Source organism: Scophthalmus maximus, chromosome 7, assembly GCF_022379125.1.
Source record: "Scophthalmus maximus strain ysfricsl-2021 chromosome 7, ASM2237912v1, whole genome shotgun sequence".
NCBI classification, from domain to species: Eukaryota; Metazoa; Chordata; class Actinopteri; order Pleuronectiformes; family Scophthalmidae; genus Scophthalmus; species Scophthalmus maximus.
In genome coordinates this window covers 6,718,060-6,744,902 of record NC_061521.1, presented here as the reverse complement: position 1 = coordinate 6,744,902, position 26,843 = coordinate 6,718,060, and the positions used below count along the sequence as shown (strand labels likewise).

At 43.8% G+C, this 26,843-nt stretch overlaps 1 protein-coding gene across 5 annotated transcripts in view; it reads left to right on the top strand.

Moving 5' to 3' along the window:
* carmil2 (capping protein regulator and myosin 1 linker 2) overlaps positions 1-25,557 on the top strand; it is a 48,656-nt gene extending 23,099 nt beyond the window's left edge. For 3 of the 5 annotated variants that reach the window (XM_035642710.2, XM_035642713.2, XM_047333320.1), the window contains 10 exons: positions 8,215-8,318; positions 13,527-14,424; positions 17,782-17,883; positions 18,595-18,631; positions 19,095-19,163; positions 19,922-20,172; positions 20,384-20,519; positions 21,187-21,276; positions 22,399-22,521; positions 22,624-25,557. In XM_035642710.2, coding sequence (XP_035498603.2) covers positions 8,215-8,318; positions 13,527-14,424; positions 17,782-17,883; positions 18,595-18,631; positions 19,095-19,163; positions 19,922-20,172; positions 20,384-20,519; positions 21,187-21,276; positions 22,399-22,521; positions 22,624-23,189 — 2,376 coding nt within the window. In that variant the 3' untranslated portion in view covers positions 23,190-25,557. The remainder of the gene's footprint in view (positions 1-8,214; positions 8,319-13,526; positions 14,425-17,781; positions 17,884-18,594; positions 18,632-19,094; positions 19,164-19,921; positions 20,173-20,383; positions 20,520-21,186; positions 21,277-22,398; positions 22,522-22,623) is intronic. The other 2 variants (XM_035642711.2, XM_035642712.2) reach the window with 2 other exon arrangements.
* The last annotated feature ends 1,286 nt before the right edge of the window (positions 25,558-26,843 follow it).

Below are 26,843 nucleotides of genomic sequence, written 5' to 3'. Positions count from 1 at the left end.
TCTCTCTCTCTCTCTCTCTCTCTCATCCTCCTGGGAATGCTTTTCTCTAACTCAATTATTCATGTCCTCACATTAATGGGGGTCTCTCTTTTTCTCTGTGCTGTCACTGTGTAAATGGAACAAGAGGATTTCTCTACATCTATGGTGACCTTGTGTGTGTGTGTGTGTGTGTGTGTGTGTGTGTGTGTGTCTTGTGTGTTTTTTCTCTTTTTGAAAGATACACAATTTGCTGTTTTGTAGCTGTTGTTTTTATCACAAACGATCACATGTCGTCGTTGTCGTTGACATTACTACAATAGATGATGAACACTCCACCTGATGAGTGTGGGTCCTCAGTGGTTAGATTTAGGCACTGTTGTGTCCCACTTTTTTGGGCGTCATGGAAATTTAATGGCATACTAAGTTTTCATGGGTTTCCGACCCATCCCGACCTGAGAAGACGACGGCTGGTAAACATACGTCGGGATCATTTGTCCGTCACCAGCAGCAGATCAGCAATGGAAACAGCGTCATCGTTGAACCGGACCGGGAAACAGTCGAGCAGTACTAAGTGGTTGTGCAAGTAGCCCATTGAGGGGTAAAGTGTCTTGCCAAGGACACTTCGGCATGCGGACTCGGAAAAGCAGGGATTGAACCCCCGACCTCTTTGTCTCCTGAGCTACAGCCGCCCAATACAGGAAGAGACTTGTATTCACACCCACACGGTTGAGATCTGGCCCACACTCAACACTTTAATTTGGCCCACATACCGAGTGGAAGGATGGCAGTACGGCGACCCACTCCTGTTTGCCAGATCTGCACCACAAGCATAAGCACCGCCACATGTCAGCAGATGAACCAAATGAACCGAAACTGTCCCAAATCTTGGCGAGAGCAACGCATCTTGGCCAAAAAAGACCCACCTTGGATTTCGGACATTTGGGCCACATTTGTTACATGTTGGCCACATCCGGCTCACTTCCATTTTGTCCAGGCCAGAGGAAGGCTAGTTCTTGCTACAGCATTGCCTGAAGTGGCCCACATCCCCATGCTGTCTGGGCAGTAAGTGGGAGTGGCACTTCCTGATTAGATCTAGGAAACTGCGGTTCATTTCGAAACCTTGGTGCAAAATAATTTGAAGGTAGCATAAATAATGACATATTACAAATATTGACAAGTTCTCAGCATGGAAAACGATTCTGTCGCTAACATGGAGCCGATATCACAGGGCCAACGTACAGAGACAAACAAGCTTTCACACTCACAGCCAACGTCAATTTAGAGTGCCCAATGAAACCGCTCCGCATGTCTTTGGACAGTTGGTGGAAGCCAGAGAAAAAAAACACGAAGACACAGAAAAATGCCAACTCAACACAGAAAGACCCTTTGAATGTCATTTGTTTGAAACCACTGAGGAAAACAGATAAAACCAGTGAAACAGTCTTTGGTCAGAAGTAGTTAAGCTCTCAGTTCAGGGATCTTTTGTTTCAGTGGGTACGGGTTAGATGAAAATCTTGAAGGACAAATGGAGGAATTGAAGATGAGTCAAGGCCGCCGGTGCAGCTTACTTCTGATTTGTCAGACACCTTTATTCAAAGTGACTTGCAACTGCCATGCAACATTGAAGCTTCAGTACAGTGTGAGATCTCAAACTAAGTACTAAGTACTCTGTTAAATGAGTCAAAAACGGTTGCTCTTGCTCTAAAAGCATCCGGCAGCTCGTTCGACCATCGTGGAACCGCAGGCGAGAACAGCGCCGTCACTGCCTTGTGTGCTGGGTTGGCCGGGCCTCCATTCTTGGAGAAATGGAGTGGATGTGAAGGAGTGTAAGCCCGAATGACTTGAGACTTGAATTCCGGCAGCCAGTGGAGGTTGATGAGCCTGAGTGACGTGTCCCCTTACACGCAGAGATCACACAATGATCATTCAATGATTCTAAACATAAATTGTGTGCTACAATCTGTTACACAGAATGTGAAGAAAATAAGTAAGAATCATTCAGAATGGAGTTCCAGACTATTAACTACTAACCCTAAGCCTAAGTGAAATACTTGGGTTAAACAACCAGTTTGATTCACCATGTAATAAAGTAAACTCTTACAATCTAGTGCAATAACTATATGTACATATACATTCAAAGTACCCCCAATCACAGAGGTCTGCTCTGCATCAAAGGGTTTACAGTGAGCCTTGTATGAAATTCTACATTTTCTCACGCAGTGATCTCACATCCTGGAAAAATGGCTGTTGAACTACTGTACTTAATTTATTGACATTAAACAAAGACAAGGTCAGTAGGTGGTCATTTTGTTTCTTACAATACACAAGTCCATTAACGGTCTCACCAGAGACATGTTACATGGGAGAGAGAGGAAGAGGGAGAAAGCGGACCATTTTGTGTTTTAGTGATGACTTTCATTCCACTGCACGTTTCATGGTTTTCACTTTCCATGGTCCGGTTCTTGGACCGACGACAATGGTAATAGCGAATGCTCAGTCTCTGTTGTTAAGTGAATCTTCTGATCAAAACTACAGCTTGTCCAGGGCTAGTAGTGCCAGGTCTGGCTCTTGTAACTGTTGACACCTCTGTTACAGGGTGAGAAGTTCATCTGGAAAAGTCCCAAGCATGTCTGAAGAGTTCATTATAAAAGAGATGATAAGGTCACGGAATTGGTCCAGAGAATCTGAAACATTCATAGAAATCCACTCCTTGTCTCCTAGTGCTATCTGTGATGGAAAGTGGTGCTGATGTTGCCATCATATGTATATCACCAGATGCATATGGAATGACTTTGAGTTCAACAAGTCAAAGGTCAGGCATCTGGACCTCTGGTGTTTTGAGAAAGCTGAACATGAAAACCAAGGTGTGTGGAGGTTGTAGCTAATATTAACAAACAACCTTCTCTTACACATTGCCCTGCATCAGCAGCTACTCCCGGCCATCTGCTTTACTTCCACCTGCTCTTGTGCGCCCAGTTAGGTCTGTGCTGTGTGCAGGGCGCTGCTGGATGAGTTAGTGTTTGCTCCGCTGTCCATTCAGCATGTCAGCTGGAAAGGCAGAGAGCGGCCTGATGCAGAGCCAGCGATGCCAACACCACTGTGCCTGTGGACCGATTGTTAAACACAGTATATATTGTGATTGTATTATTATATAGCTGGGCTACTGTGTAGGTGTTGCTGTATTTGTCGGCCTGTTGTGGTGTCACTATCCACATCCACAACTATGCATGGGCCTGCAGACCGGTGTGAGCTCTGTTCTAGAGCTCACACATCTAGCTCTGTTGCCCCTTGGTAACAAGTGTGTGTGTGTGTGTGTGTGTGTGTGTGTGTGTGTGTGTGTGTGTGTGTGTGTGTGTGTGTGTGTGTGTGTGTGTGTGTGTGTGTGTGTGTGTGTGTGTGTGTGTGTGTGTGTGTGTGTGTGTGTGTGTGTGTGTGTGTGTGTGTGTGTGTGTGAGAGAGAAAGAGAGGGGGGGGTCTCTATGCCAACCACTGCGTGCAATGTTGGCATGCAGCACATAGAGACAGGTGGCAGTGAGGAAGGTGGCAGAGAATGAAATGAGGCACATTATTTTCATTGGATAATAGAAAGAGATGGAAAATACAGACAAATGCAACATTCGCAAATAGACAATGCCCTGTTGTAATGACTTTGGAGCTTTTATTTTATCTTTTTATTTGTTTCCATTCTGATGAAGTTGAATCTTATGTCTTCGATGGGTTTTGTTTTTAGTGTCACTGCTTTATTTTTATGTTGGGAGCATCCTGAGGCTGCAGCCACTGTTTTTACTTCTCGTTTCCGTGTGTGTGTGTGTGTGTGTGTGTGTGTGTGTGTGTGTGTGTGTGTGTGTGTGTGTGTGTGTGTGTGTGTGTGTGTGTGTGTGTGTGTGTGTGTGTGTGTGTGTGTGTGTGTGTGTGTGTGTGTGTGTGTGTGTGTGTGTGTGTGTGTGTGTGTGTGGCTTTGGTGGGTTTTAGTGGCAGAGGCCATGTTGACCTGTTTCCACTGTAAAGGTTGACACAATTGTGCTCATCCACACATCACTGGTTACACAGAGGATTGATGAAAAAAGAACTCAAGAAATAAAAGAGACAACGGATAGGCCCAATAATGCCCATTTGAGTCATGACATGCTCTTAACGAACTCTTTTAAGAAAGAATGACAATTTGCTGGATACGCTTCCAAGCCTAATTTACTCTGATACTTTTTGGACATTGCCTACTTCAGAATTGTTCCTTGGCGTTTGTGAAACTTCCTCCTAAACTGAATCGGTTTTGTTCCTGATCGTGTGTGACTTATACTGTATATAAGTTTGACAGATTTACTTAACTGCTTTTATTTTCTCATATCACGCTTCGCATGTTGGCTATTCTGAGGTCTGTAAAGCAAACAACACAATCTTTAACCAAGGTTTACACATTTTCAAATAAAAAGCTGTGTAATTGGACTTGGAAAAATTTTGTAGGCAAAAGAGGAAGTGATTTTATGTATGTTGCAGCCATGACAGGGATCAGCACCCATGGTACCCGAGAGGGTTTGTGTCTTACCCGATATCGTGAGAAAGAAAAGGGAATTATCAAAATGATGTCGCGGGCCTGATATTATTGCTGGTGGGACAGTTTTAGACCATAGGTCGTCCGTTGCCAACCACTCATGTAGGGGAGCCCGTGGTGGCCGACCATCAGGTAACATGTATAAAGAGGAGCACTCGGAGAGTCTGGGCAATCACCCAAAATTTGTGACCTACATATTTTTTAGATTTTAATTTATTTGTGTTTATATGACACTAATGTCAAGATTTGCCCTATCTCACAATATTGTAGAACCCTTCAAAAATGATCCATGCAAATTAAAAAAGAGTTATGGACAAACTCTTTGAGTGACCCTGCTAACAAGACAAACCGAACCCAATCACATAACCTCCTTGGCTGAAATAACAAAAGGCCCTCTCTAGAGCCAGTGTTGGGTTGGTCTGCTCTGGGCTACTGTAGAAACATGGTGGACCGGAAGAGGACCGGCTCCTTATGTAGATTTAATGGACTCATTCTAAGGTAAAGAAAACACAACGAGTCTTAGTGTCAAGTAATTAAACACTAAGAGTTCATATTCCATCTCTGATGATAGATCCTCCCCTTCACATTGGACTCTCAGTTGTCTGCACCCTGGTAGTCTAATGGTTAGGATTCAGAACGCTCGTTGCCATGGCCCTGATTTGATTCCCAGTCAGGGAAATATGTTTCCTAATTTTACAATTCCAACGCTCTATTGTTTTGTGGCTGACCTTGTTTGATTTTCAGTGGGATTATGGACTGTATCATCTCCATTAGCTAATTTACTGCACAGACATAATTTTAATAAGTTCATTGTTACCAGACAAACTGACCTCTACTGGCCTCGCAATTTCTAAGCACAGTTCTCCCCAGTCAGCTCCTGGCGCCTGTAGAAATCGATTCAGTCCCAGTGGCGTATGTACTGTATGTTACTTTTCCCTCTCACTTTTCTATGTGCAGGCAGTCTCTAAATGAATAAAAAAGGTTATGGATTACTCACACTACTCAGCCCAACTTCCCTACGTCTTCCACCAGTGTTGGGCATCCCCTCCAGTCAGCCATGCAAGCGCTGTCACAGTTTCTCTATTCAGATTGGAAGGTGCAAGTGAGCCGTGGTACAAAGTGAGAGGGGAAGCAGCTGTGGTGCTACTGTCTTCAAAATTCTTTGTCTGTCTGAGGTCCAAGCAGGACTTTGGGCGTCCACACTCAGCGTGCCGCTGTGCTTGGGTTGTCCTCTAAAAGGACCTTAACCCCACAGTTTTATTTGTATGCCGCCAAATCACATCATACATTATCTCAAGGCTCTTTACATAGTGAGGTCGAGACCTCACAACAATACAGAGAAAACCCAACAGTTCCCACAATGAGCAGCTGTGAGACTGTGGAGGAGGAAAAACTCCCTTTTAACAGGAAGAAATCTCTAACACAACCAGAAGTGGGCGAAACATCAGAGGTGAGAGATGGGGAAGAGAGGAGAGGTGGGCAGAAAGAGGGGGAGAGGAGAGAGAGCGAGAGAGAGAACAGTTGTATAACCGTTGCTTTAAGCTCTATCAGACTAATTCTTATACAATTCTTATACAATAATAATACTGACAATTATCGCTACAATGACACTGTTAATAATATTATTATTACAGAGACACAACCATTCAATTTAGGGTCTCCGGTTGACCTAACCCCACTCTGCATGTGTTTGGACTGTGGGAGGAAGCCGGAGAACCCGGAGAGAACCCACGCACACACAGGGAGAACATGCAAACCCCACACAGGAAGGCCCTGTTTGGCTGGAACTTAGATCCGAACCCAGAACCAGCGTTAGGGATGCTTCAACACGCACGAAACTTGGCACACGGATTACAAACGTTGAGTGGTTTAATCTGAGATGGGTCTTGGCCTTGGACATTGCAAAATGGCTCCATGGGCCCCCTAGAAATGCCTTAATATCAAGCCCCTCCTTACCATCTTACCTACATGTATGAAATTGTATCATCTCCAGCCTGATAAAAGTATATTGGTGCCCTGACCTTAACCCAAGAGGAAGTTGGGTTTGTTGAATTTGAAAATGTAGGCTGATGACAGCCTGCACTGACTGTTCCACTTTCTGTGGAGCAGGAAAAGTGCCTGACGGGAGAAGGCAGCCATCAGGTGAGCTCAACTCAAAAACAAATCAAATTTCAGAGCATTGTCAAACGGCCGGTGTCCAGCAACACGGCGGCGGATGCAGCACACCCCGACATGGGTCAACTTCCATGTTTCAGGAAGCCATGCGTTTTTTTCGCGTTTAATCGGTGAGGTCGTTTCTATAAGTTGGTCAAGAACTTTATATAAAATCCTAATAAGTATTTTTCATGATACTAAAACGTGAAGCAGAAGGCTTTGTTTTTTTCAAATTTTCTAACTCAACAGAATGCTGTAATCCACAGCTCCACTGATTACCTACAAATACAGTGGCTGAAATGTATGGAGTGATGGGTTCTGTTACTACGTGTAATGTTATTAAATGGGAACACACACACACACACACACACACACAAAACAGATAAAGCTGCTCATAGATCCAAACCTGGCGAGGCAAAAGAGGAATGATGTTGTTGGTGTCACGAGGTGGAACTGTGAAGCAGAGGAAAGGTTGTGAGGCCTTTCGGAGCACAAGGCAGTCACTGTCATACCCACCATCTCCAGCACTTCCTCTCCTGTGGCATCACACAATTTGTAAAAGATGACAAATGGTGATTATTCAGGTAGTAACATGTAGTCTGTCACGCCTCTCAGCCACAACACGGCCACAATGTATGACTATAATCACCTAACCCTGACTCGGTGACCATCTGAACAGACCCCGGCGTTTCATTAATTTTCCTGTAGGATTAACAACTACTTGCCTGACCCCAACTCTAACCTCAACCTAACCTCAACCTATAACCCAAGCTTAAAACATGTCTTCACCCGAAGATTTATTGATTTACATTGTCGCGACTTGCTCTTTGTCCCCAGAATGTGACTGTGTAAATAGATTTAGGTTCCCGCAAATTAAAATTCAATCATTTCTCTCTGCATGTGCCTGTCTACGAGATTTGGGGACAGATGGAGGGCCATCAGAGTGAAATACAATAGAAGGAGCCAGGCCAAGCTTTATGCAAAATTTACAGAACGAATGTCCACAAAACATGGTGGAAGGATGGGACATATGCCAAGAGAGAACCCCTTAAATGTTGTCATGGATCTGGACAAAGGGGCAGATCCAGGAGTTCTTTTTTGTCACCTTAATAAAAATATCTGGCGTATCTAGTGGACTGTATCTATCATATCTATGAGTGTGTGTAATTTGGTGCGGCTTGATTCAATTTGAGGGGACTGTGTGGCCTTGGCGGAGGTATGCGCTCTACTGAGTGTCTTTTATTATATTTGTACGTATCACGATGTTCATACCAAGCGTTGTTTATTTATATTGTTTGTCTTCTGATCCTACTGCAGCCTATCACTATCATTAAGAAGATTTTAAACATGTTTTATGTTTACAGAGAATAAACTGTATTTCAGGATGTTTCTTAATAAACATTCCATACAAGATCCTTATATTTGATTTTTTTGTGTGTATGTTTTAATCCTTGAGAAGTCTCAACGCATGTACACACCATACAAAGTGTAAATACTGTGTTTTAATGTTTTGGGGTTTTTTTAACTTCCAGGAGCCAGTGTCCAAAGTAGAGAATGAGGCCAGTGAGGGGATGGGCCGAGTGGACGAAGGAGTAGAGGAGTTCTTCACCAAGAAAATCCTCCCTGACTATGCACTGTGAGTGGAATTAAAACACACACACACACACACACACACACACACGTCCTCTTATTCTCGTCTATTGATACTGATACTGGGAATTAACCCAGAACACTCTTGACTGCAGATTGTAAAGAAATATGTGAATGATATTATAAGGAGGAGATTAAATGTAATGGTGAGAGATTAAACGGTGTTTGTTGAGACTGTTTGCCAATTTCATAGATTTCAGTCCACATACGTCTAATCTTGGATAATCCTTATTTTTTTTGGTTTTGGACATTTGCGCGACTATTTGCCTGATCACTGATCTTTTCATTTTGTACCCTGAATTGTAAAGTCTGTTTCAACATGAGCTCTTTAAATGATCATGGATTATTCTTCTGGCATGTAAGGATGTGTCAGATCCCACCACTGATGATTTACTGGACCCTGTGATGAATTATTGGTAAGGGTGATAAACAAGTATCACTCAATCAATACTGTATTGATAATTTTACATTACTGGGGGTTACGACTAAAGGAAAAAAGCCTTGGTTGGAGGTCACAAGCTGATGGCTTTAAACATTAGCTTCAGAATGTCCACTCCAGATACCCACATTCAAAGTATTTGTCAAGTGAGATGTGACATATTTCTGGTACCTGTCACAGTGCTGGTTAGACTGCAGGCAGATGGAGGTTTATTATAACTCAAGTTACCAGGTTTCAGTCCTCATAGTATGCTGATTTATTAACTGTCATGTAAACATACGAAAGCTTTTTCTATGATCAGACTGACAGAGCCTCTAATATCACTCATACAGACAAGAAAGTCATGCTTCCAAAAAAACAGTTTTGGGAAAGGGAGAAATCTAACTCCCGATTGTCTGCATGTATACTGTACACTTAATTACAGTAACAAGGTAAGCACGGTTCCAAATGACCTATACAGTGAGGTCTGGAAGTGGTCTCATACGGCCTCATTTTGTGTTACTCTCCTGAGGGAGCAACTTGAGAAACAAAGCACAGGGAAATATATAATGCCAGAGAAACGGTATGCAAGTAAAAAAAATGATTTTGTTTGAGCAAAAAAAAATGTGTTCTGTGCTAAATAAATGTATTTGCATGTTTGCCATTATACATATCCATCTCACGCAATTTTATTCATGTACTCACACAGACTCTGGCTCTGTGCGCGGTCACATTGTCTCTCTCGACCTTTGACCTCTGTGCTCGCTCAAGTTTCCCTTCACGCTCGCTCAACATGGCACGGCGTTACATTTGTGCCACAAGATCAACCAATCGGAGAAGGTCAACCCTGATTGGCTGTTTGGTGGCCAATCGCTCGTAGAGTTCAGCGGTTAGCAAAAACTCCCCCGACATTAAGTTCGAAGGCACGACAAACATTTCCATGGTAACGGCGAGCACCACCAATGAGAGACCTCGATGTTGCACTTTCGGATTGTGGCTAGTGTAGTACTTCTTAAAGACATCAAGAATAAACCACGTTTTTTTCTTAGAAAAAGGTAAATATCATACAGACTTGTAGCTTATACAGGTTCTTGTACCATCTTTTCACAATCTCATAGCTCATGGTGAGTCTACATTGGATGGTTACGATATAATCAAAAAGCTTGATTCAGAATCTCTTTGCTTGCATATCATTTCTCATGCAAAATATAATTTTGTGCATGCAGAATATATTTTCCTGTGCTCCGTTTCTCGCTCAGGAAAGAGACGCAAACATTTGGACTGCACTTTACGTCACCTGGTTTCCCAACTAGTGTCCTTGGGGACAGTTTTACAAAGAGACCTGAAACTGGTCTTCACTTTTTCTCTCGGATGAAGCTTGTGCACATCACACACAAATGTCACACACAGACAGGGTTATTTTCAGCCTAAAATGTTAGTCATGGTAGCTCCGGGCCAACTCTGAACTAAGCCCATCGTTTCCATGGTAACAATCACGGTGACACCCGTTGACCAGTGGCGGCAGATAAAAGGAGAGACAAAAACATGGCTCATAACCTTTGGTTTGTGACTAATGAGGTGGGAGGGGGTTTGGGTGCAGTACGCTGGTGCAGACATCACCAGTCCAAGGAAACGATCCGGAGCACAGCAGCTCAGCTCCACCACAGCTGGACTGAGGGGTTGGACGTGGTCGCTCGGTCAGCTGTGTTTTGCTTAAATTACCCACAGTCAAAATCAAAATCTGTCTTTGAGAAAACAGTTAGCAACCATGGATACTCAAGCTCAGATGCTTTAATGTTGTTGTTGTCACATGGTGAACAAACTGTAGGTACACGCTACACATAAAAGAAATATAGTGTGATTTTCTTTTTTATTATTTCTGTTAGATCTGACCAGTCTCATCCTGCTCAGAGCCTCCCCCTTCCCTTTGTACTGTTTAGACATTAGGCTGAATCCAACATGTCATGAACATAAAGCTGTTGATTTTTGGACACAGGCACGACCTCTCAATTGTTTTGAACAAAAATGTGTTCACACAACAGTAGATCGCCACATACACAAAGACATACAGCTGCCAGGACAGAGAGAGGAGAGAAAAATACCCTGAGACACATCTCAGAAAGAGTGCGAAGCAGGTAGATTACACTGTCTACATCATGACAGTGAGAGCAGTTATAACAGAAAATAGATAATGATGACTCAAGGCAACTTTTATATATTTCACTATAGTTGACAGAAAGATGTTCACAAATTAAGTGGAGAGTTTCCGTTTTCATACATTTCTTAACTTGAAAAATATTGCACATGAAGCCTGCAGAATTATATATAACCATTTGTAGGTAGCCTATAATGTATAAGAGTGTATTTTAACAACAGCAATAATAATGATATTAATAATAATAATAATAATAATAATAATAATAATAGTAGTAATAAATTGGATTTAAAGGCCGCTTTCCAAAGTTTGGAAAAAGTTTGACATTATAAACTTGTGTGTGATTTCTCCCTTGTAGCTGTATGTGTAGACTGCATGGTGAATGTTCTCGTTGTGTTTGACAAACCCCAAGTGTCCCTTTACTGTATCCCAGCATGAACACACATTGCCCGTCTTAATTCTTTTCTGTCAGGATTAGCTGAACAGCTGCAGCACTGAAAGGTGGACCTGTCCTGCGTGCAGACACACAGCCCAGTTGAACACTGGGGTTCAGGCAGGAATAGAGAACAGGATACTTCACTTGAGGAACACAAGGGAACACATGGTAGCCCCTGGTTTTCTGTTGTGTCTGATGTGAATCTAGTCCTCAGCCAATGATCTGATCTTTGACATGGTACCAGGAAATGCTCGGAGAGATTTTGGTTTTGGTGTTCAGGGACAGTAGTTCTGTTCTCACTCTTTCCCTGATGTAGCTATGCCCACAGATTTCCCATGCGATGTCATGATTATGGCACACGCAGCTCCAGTCTTCCTTTCTAGTTATTTACAGAAAACAACACATGCATGATGCAAAAGCATGGATATCAACCATTAGATGTCCCCATGCTGCTACACTAAGGACTTTGTACGGAGCAGAATCCAGATGTGACACCACACACCCTGCCTTCCCCTTTGGTTTTGGTTTTCGCGCTTCAGAGCAAACACACCTCCAGTCTGCAGCACATAGAGGTCACAACTCTTTTGGTCCCACCTCGTTTATACAGCACAGGATGACAGCCTGGGTTCTAATTCACAATGTCTGTGTGGCCATGTCTAAACCTGAATATTGTATGATGACAACCATAGTTGTGGACCGGGCTGCTGTTGCCGTCCATTTTAGGTTTTCATTTTCAACCCTAGTTTGCACCAGCCCTGTAGCAAAAGCTGCATAGTTCACAGCCCAATACACAACCCTGTAGCTCCACTTCTAATTGGACGGGAAAAAAAGTAGATCTGAAACCTAAAATCTGTCCCATCCCCAAGCAGGGCAGGCAGCAGCCGTGGTTAACATGGCCACATATCTGTTCTGTTCATGGATGGATTCAGAGGACTTTGTACTCTTGGTCAGTGCAACAAAATTTCCACACAGCCCAGTCAAACAGACAACATGTGTATGCTTTAGACAGGGGGGTAGAAAGTCTGTGCATTCATGAAGTCTACATGAAGTCTACATGAAGTCTGCAGAGTTTGACATGTTTGATTCTGGCTGAACCAAGACACTGAAGCAGAATGTAAAATAAAAATGATCCTTTCCTTAACCCTACTCCTTGTGCCCGATGGAAAACATCATGAAGTCAAGGACAGATGTAAAGGAGAACCAGTAAGGAGCCGCAGTGCAAAGAAAAATCTGACTGCACTTACATCAGCCTTTTTTAAACCAAAATTTATTTCTGACAAGAACAGTTACATCTCAATGCTGTATGCCTAAGGTTTCATGTCCAAATCAGAACCACACCGCCCATGAAGATATGTTTTCAATAGGCTACATTTAACCATCAGTAACTCACAGGACGTAACAACAAAGTATAATACAGTAACATGAAAGGAACATATACAAATAAAGAAAGTCGAGCAATAAGACAGACATAAGTATAAAGTGTTCCTCTCAGTCGACCTTTTCTATATTTCATTAAGACTATAATTGCGCATTCCACTATTTGGTGAGATGAAATGACATTATATATTTATAATGTTATGATGTTGATGTTGTGGACTCAAAATTCAATACGCTCCTTTGTAAACATCATTCCTGACTGGACAGATATAAAGAAGGGATCATATCACTATGTATTTGGAGCTCAGTGTGATGATGTCATGTGAGTATTCCCATTAGTTTTGGATCATGTCAGGAGAATAAAACATTAGGTAATGAACATAAGCCTGAGTCTTTGAGCAACATGAGTGAGATGTGGGAGCGCTGCTGTGACCTGGCGCTGTGACGTAATTGGCTGGTGAACATGTCCATCCGCACCAGGTAGACCCACCTACCATAAATAGTGTGTGTCATTCAGATAAGCAACCTCTTCTCACTCGCCCAACAAGAAGGGTGGTCTGGTGAATTCGGTGTCTCACTACGGGACCATCCATCATGGTCATCAGGCCAGAAGTCATCTAGATATCTTGCTCAGAATCAGTGTATCACTGGAGAAACCCCTGGGAGATGTGTTTGCTCTGTGTGCTGTTTGCATGACATTTCTCGTCATGTGCCCGAACTGAGCATGTGTCTTGAGTCCTGTAGCAATAGCTGTAGTACTGAGTGTCTCTTCTTGTCTGTTGCTCTTTCTGCTGTCTCCCTGCTGCAGAAAAGGCCGGTGGGAGGATTCAAACCCTGCCCAAGCCACTCCCCCAGAGTCAAGCTCTACCCCCTCTGCCTCAACCCCCTTTTCCTCTTCATTTGAGAATATCACCTCCTCTGCCACCACCACCACTGTCACCTCTCCCTCTGTCCCATACACTGACACATCCTTTACATCCAATGATACCCCACCCCTCTCTACATCTTCCACTCCCCCAACTTCCTCTTCTATCACCACCACCACAATTCCCACCAAAAACATCAAGAAAAAGTTTGGCGACTTCTTCGCCTTCAAGAGGGCTCGGGCTGGCCGAGCCACCAAGGCAGGAGGGGGAGAGGGAGGAGGAGAGGGGGTGAAGGTCAAAAGGACCTCCATTGCAGACCTTATTCGACCACTCCGCGAGGCCAAAGAAAGGGAGAGAGAGAGGGAGAGGGACAAAGACAGAGAGAAGGAGAGAGGGGCAAGGTCAGTGGAGGATGCTAACGTTTCTAATGATGCCGCCACCACAGAAGGAATCGTTGCCACCGGCCACCAACTTGTAGGCGATGCAAGGGACGGGATGGCGCCTGCCAATACATTAACCACGACAACGCCTCCCAGTGAGACTGCTCCTTTTCACCCCACCGCCGCCACGAGCCCTGACCACATCACAGCTACACTTTCCAAACTGGAAGAAGAGGCAATCCAAGCGTCGTCAGGTCCCACCCCCAGTCCAGTGGTCACCTGCCACTTAACTGAGCCAGAGAGGAGCGGTGTGCTGATGAAGGAGACGAGGATGGGAGGGACTCCATATGGAGAGAGAAGACTGAAGGCGACCAAAAGATCACTCAGAGAGGGCAAGAGCCAGAGTCTCATACTGCTGACCGGACTGGAGCCAGAAGACAGGGATAACACGCAGAGTAAGGTCAGTCTGACGCTACACCTACAGACACAGTCAGATTATCTAATAGGAAAAGGGATGTATGAATGAAACACGAACAAACACCAACATTGTTGTCAATGTCAATACCTCCAGCAGCACATCATAAATGTACTGTATTTATTTTGCACTTTTCTACACTCAATGCCGACTGAAAGCACTTAACACTACATGTCACTTTCACCCATTCACACAAACACCGTATGTCTTTTCCAATCAACATTCACACTGTGACTGAATAGTTATCAGAGGCAGTTTTAGGGTTCAGTGTCTTGCCCAAGGACACTTCGGCATGGATGGCAGGGGTGTAGAAACCACCAATCCTCCTGGTTAGTGTTCGACTCGCTCTATCTCCTGAGCCATAGCCGAACACATCACAGTCCTCTCACTAAAGGTAGGCACGCCAACAATACGTCAAACAACTCACATCGTCAGAGACATCCTGTTGTGTTTGCCCTCGTCGTATATGTCTGGCCAAGTCAGGCAAACAAAAATTGTACACGGAACGAACCGCCAAGACGGCCAAATAGCTCATACGACCTGCACCTGCGTGAGAGAGGAAATAACACTCCATACCAGCAGGGGGCGGTAGTTTGTATACCTCATTTAGACAGGCAAACTGGAAATTGTTCCTCTGTAATGTCGTAAGGAGGCGGCCTCTCTTGGATCATGTTGATCAGTTGATCCTCAACGTCTTTGTTCCAAACAGCCACGTTCTTTGGTGTGTAGCACCCTTTACCTGTCACTAGCTAATGAAATGCAGTTGTTTTTTGCTTTGCAAATTTTTTTAATTCTGTTTTACGTTACTGTCAGGGAAACTTAACACTTCTCATGAACAATTAGAATCTTAGAAGCATTTCAGCTGTTCATATTACTGAGCTCTTCTGGACAGAGATTTCGCAGTTGTTCCTGGAATCTGCTGGATCCACTCTCCATATATCTTCAATATATTCATTAGGTGATAGGAGGCTGAGTTGGTAATTGTTTTAATATGGCTGTTAAAGTTCAGGTTTGAGTCCGTGACTCCATCCAGATTTCTGGCTTGGTTTGTGGTTTTTAACATTACCGTTTGAAGCTGGATGCTAACTTTAGATCGTTCTTCCCTGGCTCCAAAAGCAATTATTCCTGTTTTTCTTCTTTGTATATTTGAAGGAAATGCTGATGCATCCAGTCGTTGATTTCCTCAATGCATTTACTCAGTGATTGTATTGGACCATAGTCCCCAGGTGATAGTGTTATAGAAAGTTGTGTGCTGCCTGCTTAATTATGATAACAAATTAGTTGTTTTTTCAATGATCTGAGGAAGTGGGAGCATGTATATGTTGAAAAGAAGAGGCACCAGAATGGAGCCTTGGGGAACTCCACATGTATTTTTTGCCTGCTCAGATGTGTTATTACCTATAGACAAAAAGTAGTCCCTGTCCCCTGGTAGTACCCCTGGTTTGGTAGACCCTGGCCTCTATTGATCTTGTTCAGCGCCTGTTATTTTGCTGCCATAATTAGCGCCGCTGTGCTCGAGACCAGTCTTTTCCAGCTACCACTAGGATTTCTCGATATCAGCCACCTCTTATATCTGTAGGTGATACATGCCGTATAGGGGCTTGTCCTTCCATGATCGTTACTCCTCCTCTTCATCATCGGGTTCCTGCTGTCTGAGACATTCACTTAGCAGGTCATCACTTGGGGCTACTTTCCTGTTGTACTCCTAGATTTTTCTTGTTTCATCCTGGATTGTGTCGCTCACTAGTCCTCGGCCTCCTTCCTTCCGCTTAATGTATAGCCTTAGGGTGCTGGACTTGAGGTGAAACACACACGTGCACTGTGAGGAGCTTCTTTGTCTTGATATCAGTGGCCTCTATCACTTCCTTTGAATTGAATAGAAAAGAATAGAAAATAATGCCTTTGTCATTGAACTGCTGTACAACAAAATGTAAGTGCACTCCTCTCAGTGGTACAAGAATGAATACAAATTACCAGATAAAAAGAAGAACATGACAAGACAAAAAGATAAAGCCCCAAAACTCACATAATAAATAATAAGTAACGGCAGTAAAAAAACAAAAAATGATAATCACAGTCAGTGTATTGCACTAGGGGAGAGTAAAGCCACTGCATCGGCGCACACCGCCATCTTGAACAAAACTGCCAGGTAATATACCAGTGGGTTGTCTGATGAAGGCCAATGCAGAGATGCTAACACTGGAGAAATATGATCTCTTTTTCTGGTTCCTGTCAGAACTCGTGCTGCTGCATTTTGGATTAACTGGAGGCTTTTCACAGACTTATTGGGGAAACATCCAAACAGTATTGAATTACAGTAGTCCAGTCTAGAATTGACAGATGCATGGACTAGTTTTCAGCATCCTTTTGAGAAAAGATGTTCCTAATGTTCTTCATATTGCGCAGGTGAAAGAAGGCTGTCCTAGAGACTTGTTTTATGTGCGAGTCAAAGGACATGTCCTGGTCAAAGATAACTCCAAGGCCAAGGTTATACCATCCAAAGAGCAGACCTTACAATAATAGTAAAGAGAAACCCAACAGTTCCCCAATGAGCGTTTTGTTAAGATCTGTGTCTACACTTACACCACTTATATTGTGTTATAATGTACAGCGGCAAACAATGTTGTGGTTCTTCTTCACGTGGTAAGTGGTCTGTATTTATACAGAGCTTTTCTAGTCTTATCGACCACTCATAGTGCTTTACAGTACAAAGTCACATTCGTCCAATAACACACAAATTCATCCAGCGCTACTTTATACAGCCCTTTTTCTATCACACATCGTTCATACAATGCTGGCACAGCCTGTCAGGGGCATGTGGGCTCGAGGATTAAACCGCCGACCTTCCGGTTAGTTGAAGACCCACTCCATCTCCTGAACCGCAGCTGCCCACATCTTTTCCTTTTGTCAGACAACTGATTATATTATACCACCTCTCATCCTGCTGCTGATGACTGGCCACTGAAAAGTATCATCAGTATGAATTATTATTAATAATTCATCTCTATTAAATTTCTTTGACAGCTAGTGTCAGTATGTGCCCAGTGCACTGAGTTATATTATTTTGGGGAGCGTGCATGGACTCACAGCCTCTTTCCGCACCAAGGTTTTCTACTGGGTTTGTATTGTGTTGATATTAGTTTAGTAGAGCCTGACTGATATGTTGGCCAATCACAGACATATCAGTATTGTGTATAAACTGTATCTTCTAATATGCACCAATATTTTTTGTACAGAACATAACGCTTAAAAAGGATGCTTGGGTAATTTAGAAGTGGTGAAATTAAGCAAATAGATAAATCTCACTTCTGCTACTCTAAATTATTATGTTCTTTCATCCAGAAACATGCGTCTGACAGCACCTCCAGCTTTGAGCAGAGGCTCCAGGTGATGCTCCACAGAATGGGCGTGGCCAGGAGTCCTCCTGCTGACACCAAGACCAGTGTGAGTGTTTTTTGTGTGTGTGTGTGTGTGTGTGTGTGTGTGTGTGTGTGTGTGTGTGTGTGTGTGTGTGTGTGTGTGTGTGTGTGTGTGTGTGTGTGTGTGTGTGTGTGTGTGTGTGTGTGTGTGTGTGTGTGAGCACAGACACACACATCCCACCCACTGCGGTCACTGTAACAGTTAGACCATGTATAACATGGAAGAATCATGACATAACGTTCTTTCAGGATGTGATGTAGGAAGCTACTAACTGTAATAAAACCACACTCACCCAGTAAATATCTGGAGACACATGAGCAGTCAGACAGTCCAAGAGGTCAGACAGATTTACTCAGACTGGGACACGAGGTCAACAGCTGCAAATTGTGTGAATACAGTTTACAGTTTAAATGTATATAATCTGGATTTAACGAGTACAATGGTGTCATAAATGACAGGTGGGATGAAGGATAAAGGATAAACCAGATTTATCCTTTAATCTGGTCTTTTTTTCTGTCAATACTCGTGTAACAGCTTTAGGATTAGTGTGCACAATGTAAATGTACAGTACAACTCATTAATGATCTTAAAAAGTATCTTACGACATCCCTCCTTCAGATCTCTATGTATTTGTAGCACCATGTTTCATCAAGAAGGATCAATCATCACATAAGGAACTTATTACACGTGAATGTTTCATCAAGTTTTAATATTGTCCCAATGTGTTTGTTGTAGAATAAAGAAGAGGAGCTGAGAAAGGCCAACTCTGAAGGTACGTGTGTGTGTGTGTGTTTGTGTGTGTGTGTGTGTGTGTGTGTGTGTAATATAGTATATGATCATTTTACATCTCTGTCTCTGTATTTTTGACTAATATTTTAGATATGTCTGTTTTCTTTCTGTATTTTCTTTTATCAAGAAACTACTTTTCTTCAACAATTCATGTATATTTTTGTATGTTTTTCTCTTGCAAAATCAAGGTGACATTGGGTGGGGAATAGTCGCACACACACGTTGTGATTGGTCAGAGTCATGATTGTGACTGGAGTCTGACTCCACGTGTCTCAGCTGGTGCCTCAATGCAGAAACATGTCTGAGCACAATGTTTCATATAATGTGCACCTTGAATTGAATCAGAACGACTTCAGCTGAGCCCCGTGCCCTTACCTAGTATCCGCTACATGTACAGCTTGGATAAGAATGAGCTCTCAGAGGTCCCACTGTCTCTGTCCCCTCAGGTGCTATCCTTGACAAACCTCAACCCCCTCCCACATTCATGAAGCCCAGAACCATGTCCACGTCATCAGGTACCAGTATCATCGAACCCTGGGTTCTGAATAGAGCATCCTACTAACCTTTGTGTGTGTGTGTGTGTGTGTGTGTTTGTGTGTGTGTGTGTGTGTGTGTGTGTGTGTGTGTGTGTGTGTGTGTGTGTGTGTGTGTGTGTGTGTGTGTGTGTGTGTGTGTGTGTGTGTGTGTCTGTGTGTGATGATTATGCACTTTGTTAACTTTTGCACTTAGAGTAATATCCCCATGTTTGAATGCACTTATTGTAAGTCGCTTTGGACAAAAGCGTCTGCTAAATGAATGTAATGTAATGTAATGTAATCTATACCATAGAGCACCGTTGTTTCTTAAAACCTATTAAAAACTCATAAATTGGCCACACTGTTACACTGGGTGACGTGTTCCTTCATCACCATGAAAACACACTGTCGCTTATTTCTGACTCAGAACACACGCACCATCCTGCGCAGGCTGGATAAAAGGCTCCATAAAAGGTTTCCATAATAGCTACGAGAACACAACAGACACCTTGTAAAGAGCGACAACATGGTTTATAATGCGTTTCAACACGTTTCACATACAGCCTTATAAGTCACAATATACGCTGATGTTTTTTAAGCCATTGTGATTTAAAATAAATGGTTGTCCTTGAAGAAGGACACCATCAGCATGGCCCCTGGCCTGAGACTACGGGAGGGTCTCTTAGTCTGCATCTGCCGAACATCTGTCCAACCTGGAGTCAACCTCTTATTCACTGTCTCTCCCCCTCTGTTTACAGCAGACCCCAGGCATCTTATTCGAGTGCTGGACCCCATCCGACCGGACCCTCCCCTTCACCCGAAGCCCGCCCTCCCCGAGCGCCCCGTTGGCACCCTGCCTCCAAAACCTGCCGTCGCAGCCAAGCCTCCCCTCCCCACCCCGGTGGCTCCTGCTCGTCCGTCTTCTGCTCCTCTCTCTGGCAGCTTGGCAGAGCGAGTCCAGCTCAGAGCACACACACAGGATGGCCGGCCGGCAGAGGGTACAGCACAGGTAACACAGCACTCACACACACTCCTGGAGTTTGAAATTTCACTGCGCACAGGGAGGACCCATGCAATAAAATACAGTTCAACATTTAACCACATAGTGCAAATGGAATGTCTGATGTCTGGGAAGCTGCTTACTGTACATCAGCCATGGCACAGCATTCAGATTGTTGGTGTCACAGTCCACTGAGCAGCTTTCTGATCTCCATCCCTAGAATGGAAGCCAGGAGGGTCCCCACGGTGCGGCCTCAGCCCCGTCCCCCAGGAGAGAGCTGCTTCCTCCAGCCCCGTCTCCATGGAGGAGTCCCGGCGCACAGGAGCGCTCTGAGAAAGCACAATCGGTGACAGACGGTACATTCTCACCCAGAGACTCGTGATAGTCTGTTGGCCCGCTCATTGAACAGCTCTGAGCCATCATCACGCAGATGTACAGCAACATGACAGTTATCAAAGTCACGTGTGACGGTCCATGTGAGAGTCTTCAGTCACACACATCAAGGTGTAAAAGATACAAATCACTGTACTCAAAACATTTACATAAGAAACAAGGAAATGAAGAAACAAGGAGGTAAATTATTCCCGTTTTTAACCCTCAAAATAGCATTACAAGCCATTCTCTTGAAAACAAAAAGAGAGTTGCACATTTTTAAATTTATTTTGGCATTGTTCCATACTTTAACCCCCACAATAGAAATGCCTCTTTGTTTGCTTTGTGACTTGGAATTAGCCAATCAAATTGCATCACTTCAGGGTTCTTTCTCTTTGACTGTCTCTGTCTTGTTCACTCACCTCAGTGTGTACAGCAGATCAATTCATTAAAAGGGAAAGTGACTTGTTAGATATATAATATTACATACTCTGTGTTTAAATTTCAAAATGTATTAGCCTTAAGAAGTTGAGGGGTTTGGATTGAAACCCAAGTGTGTGTTTGTGCGCGCGCGCGTGTGTGTTCGTGTGCGCGTGTGTTTGTGTGTGTGTGTGCGTGCGCGCGTGTGTGTGTGTGCGCGTGTACTTTCAGAGTGTCTTCCCAAACCGCGCCAACACTTGAAGCCAATTCCACAACGCAGAGCTGTGTCCGTCCATGAGGACACTCTGGCCATGACACAAGGTGAGTGTTTGATGAAGACGTCAAACTTCACGTTGCTTCCACTGAATACAAACTGGGAAAAGTTAATGTTCTGCATGTATATGTATATGGTCCACTAGGCTGTTGACTGCGACTTCTCCCTCAATAACCTCCTCATTTTTTTGGTAGTAATTAAAGAAGTCGTGCATGGATTGTTATGTTGATCTGTTTAGTACTACAAGAAGTCAACACTTAATAAATACGATCTACTCTTGTCTGACAAAACGCAAAACTGAAAATTTTGATCATGTTGAAATAACCCCACATGAAGTCTTTTTGGATCAGACTGTCTTCCATTCTAACTTCAGGTGCTTTGGCACTTATTTCCCCACGCTCACTTTATATTCCTAATATAAAGTGTAATCGATGGAGTTTATGTGATCCACCGGTTTCCATTCTATTTTAATTCTCTGCTCTAATAACGCCGGTTGCCAACGACATTGCAAACAACATGCGCTGGCTGCTGACTCGCAGCGTCTGCTTGTGACCCGTCACCACTGGTTCCACGTTAAGTTTCAGTTATGACCAGGTCAACCAAAGTGTGATTCAACAGAAAGATCTTTTCCCTATCTGTACAACTTACATTGCATTGCACAAGGGCCCACGTGGCTCAGGAGGTCAAAAAACAAAACACTAACCAGGAAAGCTTCTGTACGGTCCCTGCCAAAACTTAAATATAGATTTTGAATCTATAAATACTGATGAATGCAGCTTTAAATATGAGTGCTTGTCAGCTTGTCCGACCTATCTTACACCCAGTGGCACGATGCAAGTGTATCTCCTTACGTCACACTCTCCTGCTCAGTGCTCACGTTGTCTGTATAGAAAATGAACCTGCGTCCAACGGAGCACCCATGGGGCGCGTTGGTCTTTGGTGTGGAACCTTCCTCAGCCAACCCTTTTGAACCGGGCCTGGTGCAACAACATTTTCCCCGCTGCTAAAAGAGCAAGAGAGGATTGATACATGTCCGACATGCTTTAGACTATGGACTAAGATTGAAGTAGATCCAAGCAGAGCCCTCTGTGTTCACACGTGTTGGTCATTTAAGATCGAATGTTGATCTCCAAGTCTGAAGCCCCCCCTGTCTCCGTCTCAACACTCAGAGCTGAAGGCAGTGTTACAGAGGTCGCCCATCCGTTTCCGGGGCAACAGAGGAGACCTGCCTACTTGCACCGAGGATCCAGCCAGTGGGGAGAAAGAGCAAAGAGCGAAGGAGGGTGAGAGAGGTGTTTATCAGTCAGTTCTTATTCTTTGTTTCCTTGTTTTTCTTCTCCCATGGCAAACTACACATACCCTTCCTTCTGCCTGTATGTCTTTCATCCACCCAGCCAGTGACACAGGGAAAGAGACAGCGGACGTAAAGAAGGAGGCTGTCCAGAAGGAGCAGCTCAAGGCAGAGAAAGGTGGAGGGACGGTAGCTGAAACCAAGCACCCCCCTCCAGGGGAGCAAGAAGTCCCGGGCTCCGGGTGTCCCTCCTCTACAGCTCCGGCTCGACAAGGAGCACCTGCCCCCCGACTCTGCAGTCCAGCCGCATCCCTCATCAAAGCTCCGTCCGCCCCGGAGAGGCCCCCCGCACTGACCCAAACCCTGGAGAAGCCCTCTCTGACCTCCACATTCCAGAAGAAGAGCCCCAGCACAGCCCCAGCACTGGCCCCAACTCTCGAAAAACTGCTGGTGTCCCCGCCGCCCCGAGACAAGACCTCCAGCACAATCCCAGCCGCATCTGAAGTTCCAGAAAACCCCCACGTGAGTCCGGTGTCCCACAAGAAGAAGAGCCCTGGCACAGTGGATCTAGGAAACAGCACACAGGAGAGCGGAGAGGCGCTCTCTGAACAGCACACAGTGAAGGCAGAGCCAGCAGACCAAAGAACTGAGCCCCCGCCGTCTGAATAACACACACACACACACGCACACACAGACTTACCTGAGGAGAGAGAGGGGGAGGGGTCTGTGACATCACTGAGACCAGGAGCAGGGAGGGTACATGAGTCAGAGTCTGAGAGTAGTGGAAAACATCTGCTGCGTCCCACGTCAGGAGTGTTCTCTTCAAAAGTCTGAGAAATAGATATTATTAAGATCCCAAACTTTGGTTTTGTCTGCAGATATGAAGCGTCAGATTTTTGATTCTGCAGATCCCCCCGAGCAGCAAAATATGCAAACGTGAGCTGCAGCATGTCAGCGTCACACACACCAACCGAGCATCTTCACAGTCTCTCATCAAAAGTGATGAGCGTGTGTGTGTGTGTGTGTGTGTGTGTGTGTGTGTGTGTGTGTGTGTGTGTGTGTGTGTGTGTGTGTGTGTGTGTGTGTGTGTGTGTGTGTGTGTGTGTGTGTGTGTGTGTGTGTGTGTGTGTGTGTGTGCGCGCGCGTGTGTGTTTGTGTGTGTGTGTGTGCGCGTGTGTGTTTGTGTGTGTGTGTGTGTGTAATTCATTAATGACACATATGCACATTATAGCATCTGCTCACATAAATGTGATCATTATAATTTCAGAGTGTGTTTTTTATTCTTTTCACTTTGCCTTCTTCTTCTTACTATTAGTGTTTTCAGTGCCAGACAATAACCAGGTCCTTCTTCAGCCACGTCTTCATATTTTATTGTGACTTTCATTTAAGTGATTCATCTGCATTTCGACTCATCCAGATCAAGGTTTATATTATAATTCTTCAATATTTTGATTGGAATATTTTTAAATCTCATTTTGAATTCATTCCCTCCCAATGCTCTGCTTCTGTTTAGTCATTGGCTTGATATCGGGTGTTTGGATGGTGCAATGCTGAGGTAGTGAGAAAAATACCGTTACATTATACCAGACCTTCATGATGTGAGCTGCATGAATGGATTGACAGGACAAAACCTATAGTACTTCCTTTTAATGAATATCAGTGAGATTTATGGATATCTGCAAAGAGCTGTGTGGCACAGGTTTAAAGTTGAACGCCCAGAGTTTACAGAGGCTTTGTCTTGACAATATTATATACAGTGAGTTGGAAGGTTTACCATGCTCGAAATAGTTTTCACTGATCCATAAAAAAAGTACAACTATGCTGTAATCCATCCACCACACTTGTCTGATGTGTGGTCAAATGAAGGCTGTAGCAGGATGTAGTGTAGTGCAGAGGTCACTCTCACAAGTTAAAATCAGTCACATCACTGCTTATTTCTTTAATAATGCAGTTGTGGTTTTATTCATTAGCACTTTGAGATTGTTTTAATGCAATGCATTATTATTATTGTTATTATTATTATTATTATTATTATTATTATTATTATTATTATTATTATCATTACTCAAAGCAGTGTCTGAAACTGACCAACAATGAGTTAGATACTGTTGAGGTCCATGTCCCTCTTGTATTACAGATTCGATAGCTGTGTCAGTCATCATCCCACCTTTTTGTTTGAATCCTGCCTCAGGGGCAGCTCGACTTCTGCCCACAAAGCCTTCTAGCTTGTACTTTTTTTTGCAACTATAGAGAAACATCAAATCAGAGGCACAGCACCACACCTCACTCCAGAAACGTGCGACTTTCGAGGTTTGGAACCAGGCCAAGATTATGCTACACAAACATAAGGATTTTGTCTCAATTTGATCTTTGTAGATTTAAAAAAAAAAAAAAATTGCAGTTCTTATTCCAGCACTGACATCTTGAGAAGAACATTAACAATTCAATAATGTCTTCATCATCTGGTTATATTCTGGTTATTTTCGTTTTTGTACACACTGAAAATGATGTCAAAGTATTTGAGGATTTACTTTTGCCTTGTGTTTTAATGTTTTCACAATAAGCCTTTTAGAATCGTCACATTATCACTCGGGACACTAAAGCTCTGCATGTTTCTGCATATTTCGATGAAATCAAAATCAAGATGTGACTGAATTCAGATTCAGACCACCGTGTATGTGTGACGACTATTTGGCGGATACATCAGAGGCCAGATCGGCCCTACAGTATGTACAGCGTGTGAGATAAGAAGTCTATCAAACTCTCAGGGTGGTTGTTGAGAGTGTGTGTGTGTGTGTGTGCTGTGTGAGAACAGACCTCAGATCAGCTCCCTGTGGCGTCTGTGTCCCCGAGACTCCGTCTCGCCCCGGGGTAGAGTCTATTTTCTACCGTCATGTTTGTCTTTGCCTTGCACGCACGGGATATGTACAAAACGACATGAAGCCAACAAACGAAAAAACAAAGTTATGAACAGAGTGTAAATCCATACCTATACTTGTTAATAATTATTAAAAAGTTGATTGAGTTGTGTCATAAATTGGTAATGTCTCGTTTTCATTTTGATTCTGTGTTTTTTTTGAGGCGGGCCTTTTTGTGAATCCAACACTTTTTTTGCACATTTCACTGGGCCGGTTTGATCTGAACTCCTCACATAGTTCATGGAACCATGTCTGGTCGGCGGGGCATATTGGGACACGATACAGAAAGCGAAGGTGGTTGTTCCCTTTTACCGGTTCTGACCCTTTTCTCATGTGCTGCTCCTGTGACATACCTGAGTAATCGCTCTGTAGGCCGAGCAGTGAGACGTGAAACTGAAATTGTCCCACACGTCCAGTCATTACTTCCGATCAACTGGAGAACTGCCGGAAGCGAACACTTATGGTAATTGCTCATCATTAGCATATGAGGACCTTTTTGTTCTCACCGTGGTCAATTGATCCTACTCCGAAACTTGGTGCCATTTTTTTTATTGGGGAGTCACAATTCGTCCCTGGATATCAAATGTTCACAGTCAGAGCACTGTTTGATTCAATCCACGTGAATTACATTAGATGGATATGATGCTTCTGCAATTCATACGTTTGAATGACCCCTCAAGAACATTAAACGCCTATTTTACATGAGAGACACCATGCAGAGCTGTTGGTTCTAGGGAAAGGAGTCACCCCTCTTTATTTTTCTGATCTGGTGCAGACTGAGACTGTGCTGACGCTGTCTTTCTTCGTACCTACGTTTTTCAAACATTACATCACACCCGCAGTTGTTTATCTTCGTTTTCCTGTCATTTAAAGCTGGCCGTTCTAATTCACATGACTGGCGCTAGTCACGGAATGTCCCACAACTCAGTGCCCCGACGTGATGCTTTCCTTTTGTTTTATTCTTAATTATGCTCCATTTCTTCCCGCACTTCTCCCACTGGGATCATTGAGGTTCCCCTTTATTCGGTTCGTTGTGTCAAAGAGCAGCCAGGCAGCTCCCGGGTGGCGGCTCAGAGCCGCTGGATCAGAGCGGGCTCCGAATGAAGGACAGGACTGCTGCAGGTGCAGGATACACAGGACATACATGTGTGTGTATACATGCATGCTCATATTCAGGATCATTGTTTTGATTTGGGTTATTACTTTAAAAAGGTGCGATACTATACTATTGCTGTATAGCAGCAATAGTATAGTATTGGCAAACGCCACACCCAACCGAGCCTTTTCCATTCATGCATGTCCCTGTGCAGTGAACAGTTGTTTGGGGCGGAACTGGCGGAGTGGTCAAACCATTTCTCTGCCAAAACGTGCAAACGCAATTAAGCCGGGAATGTGTGGAATAAGA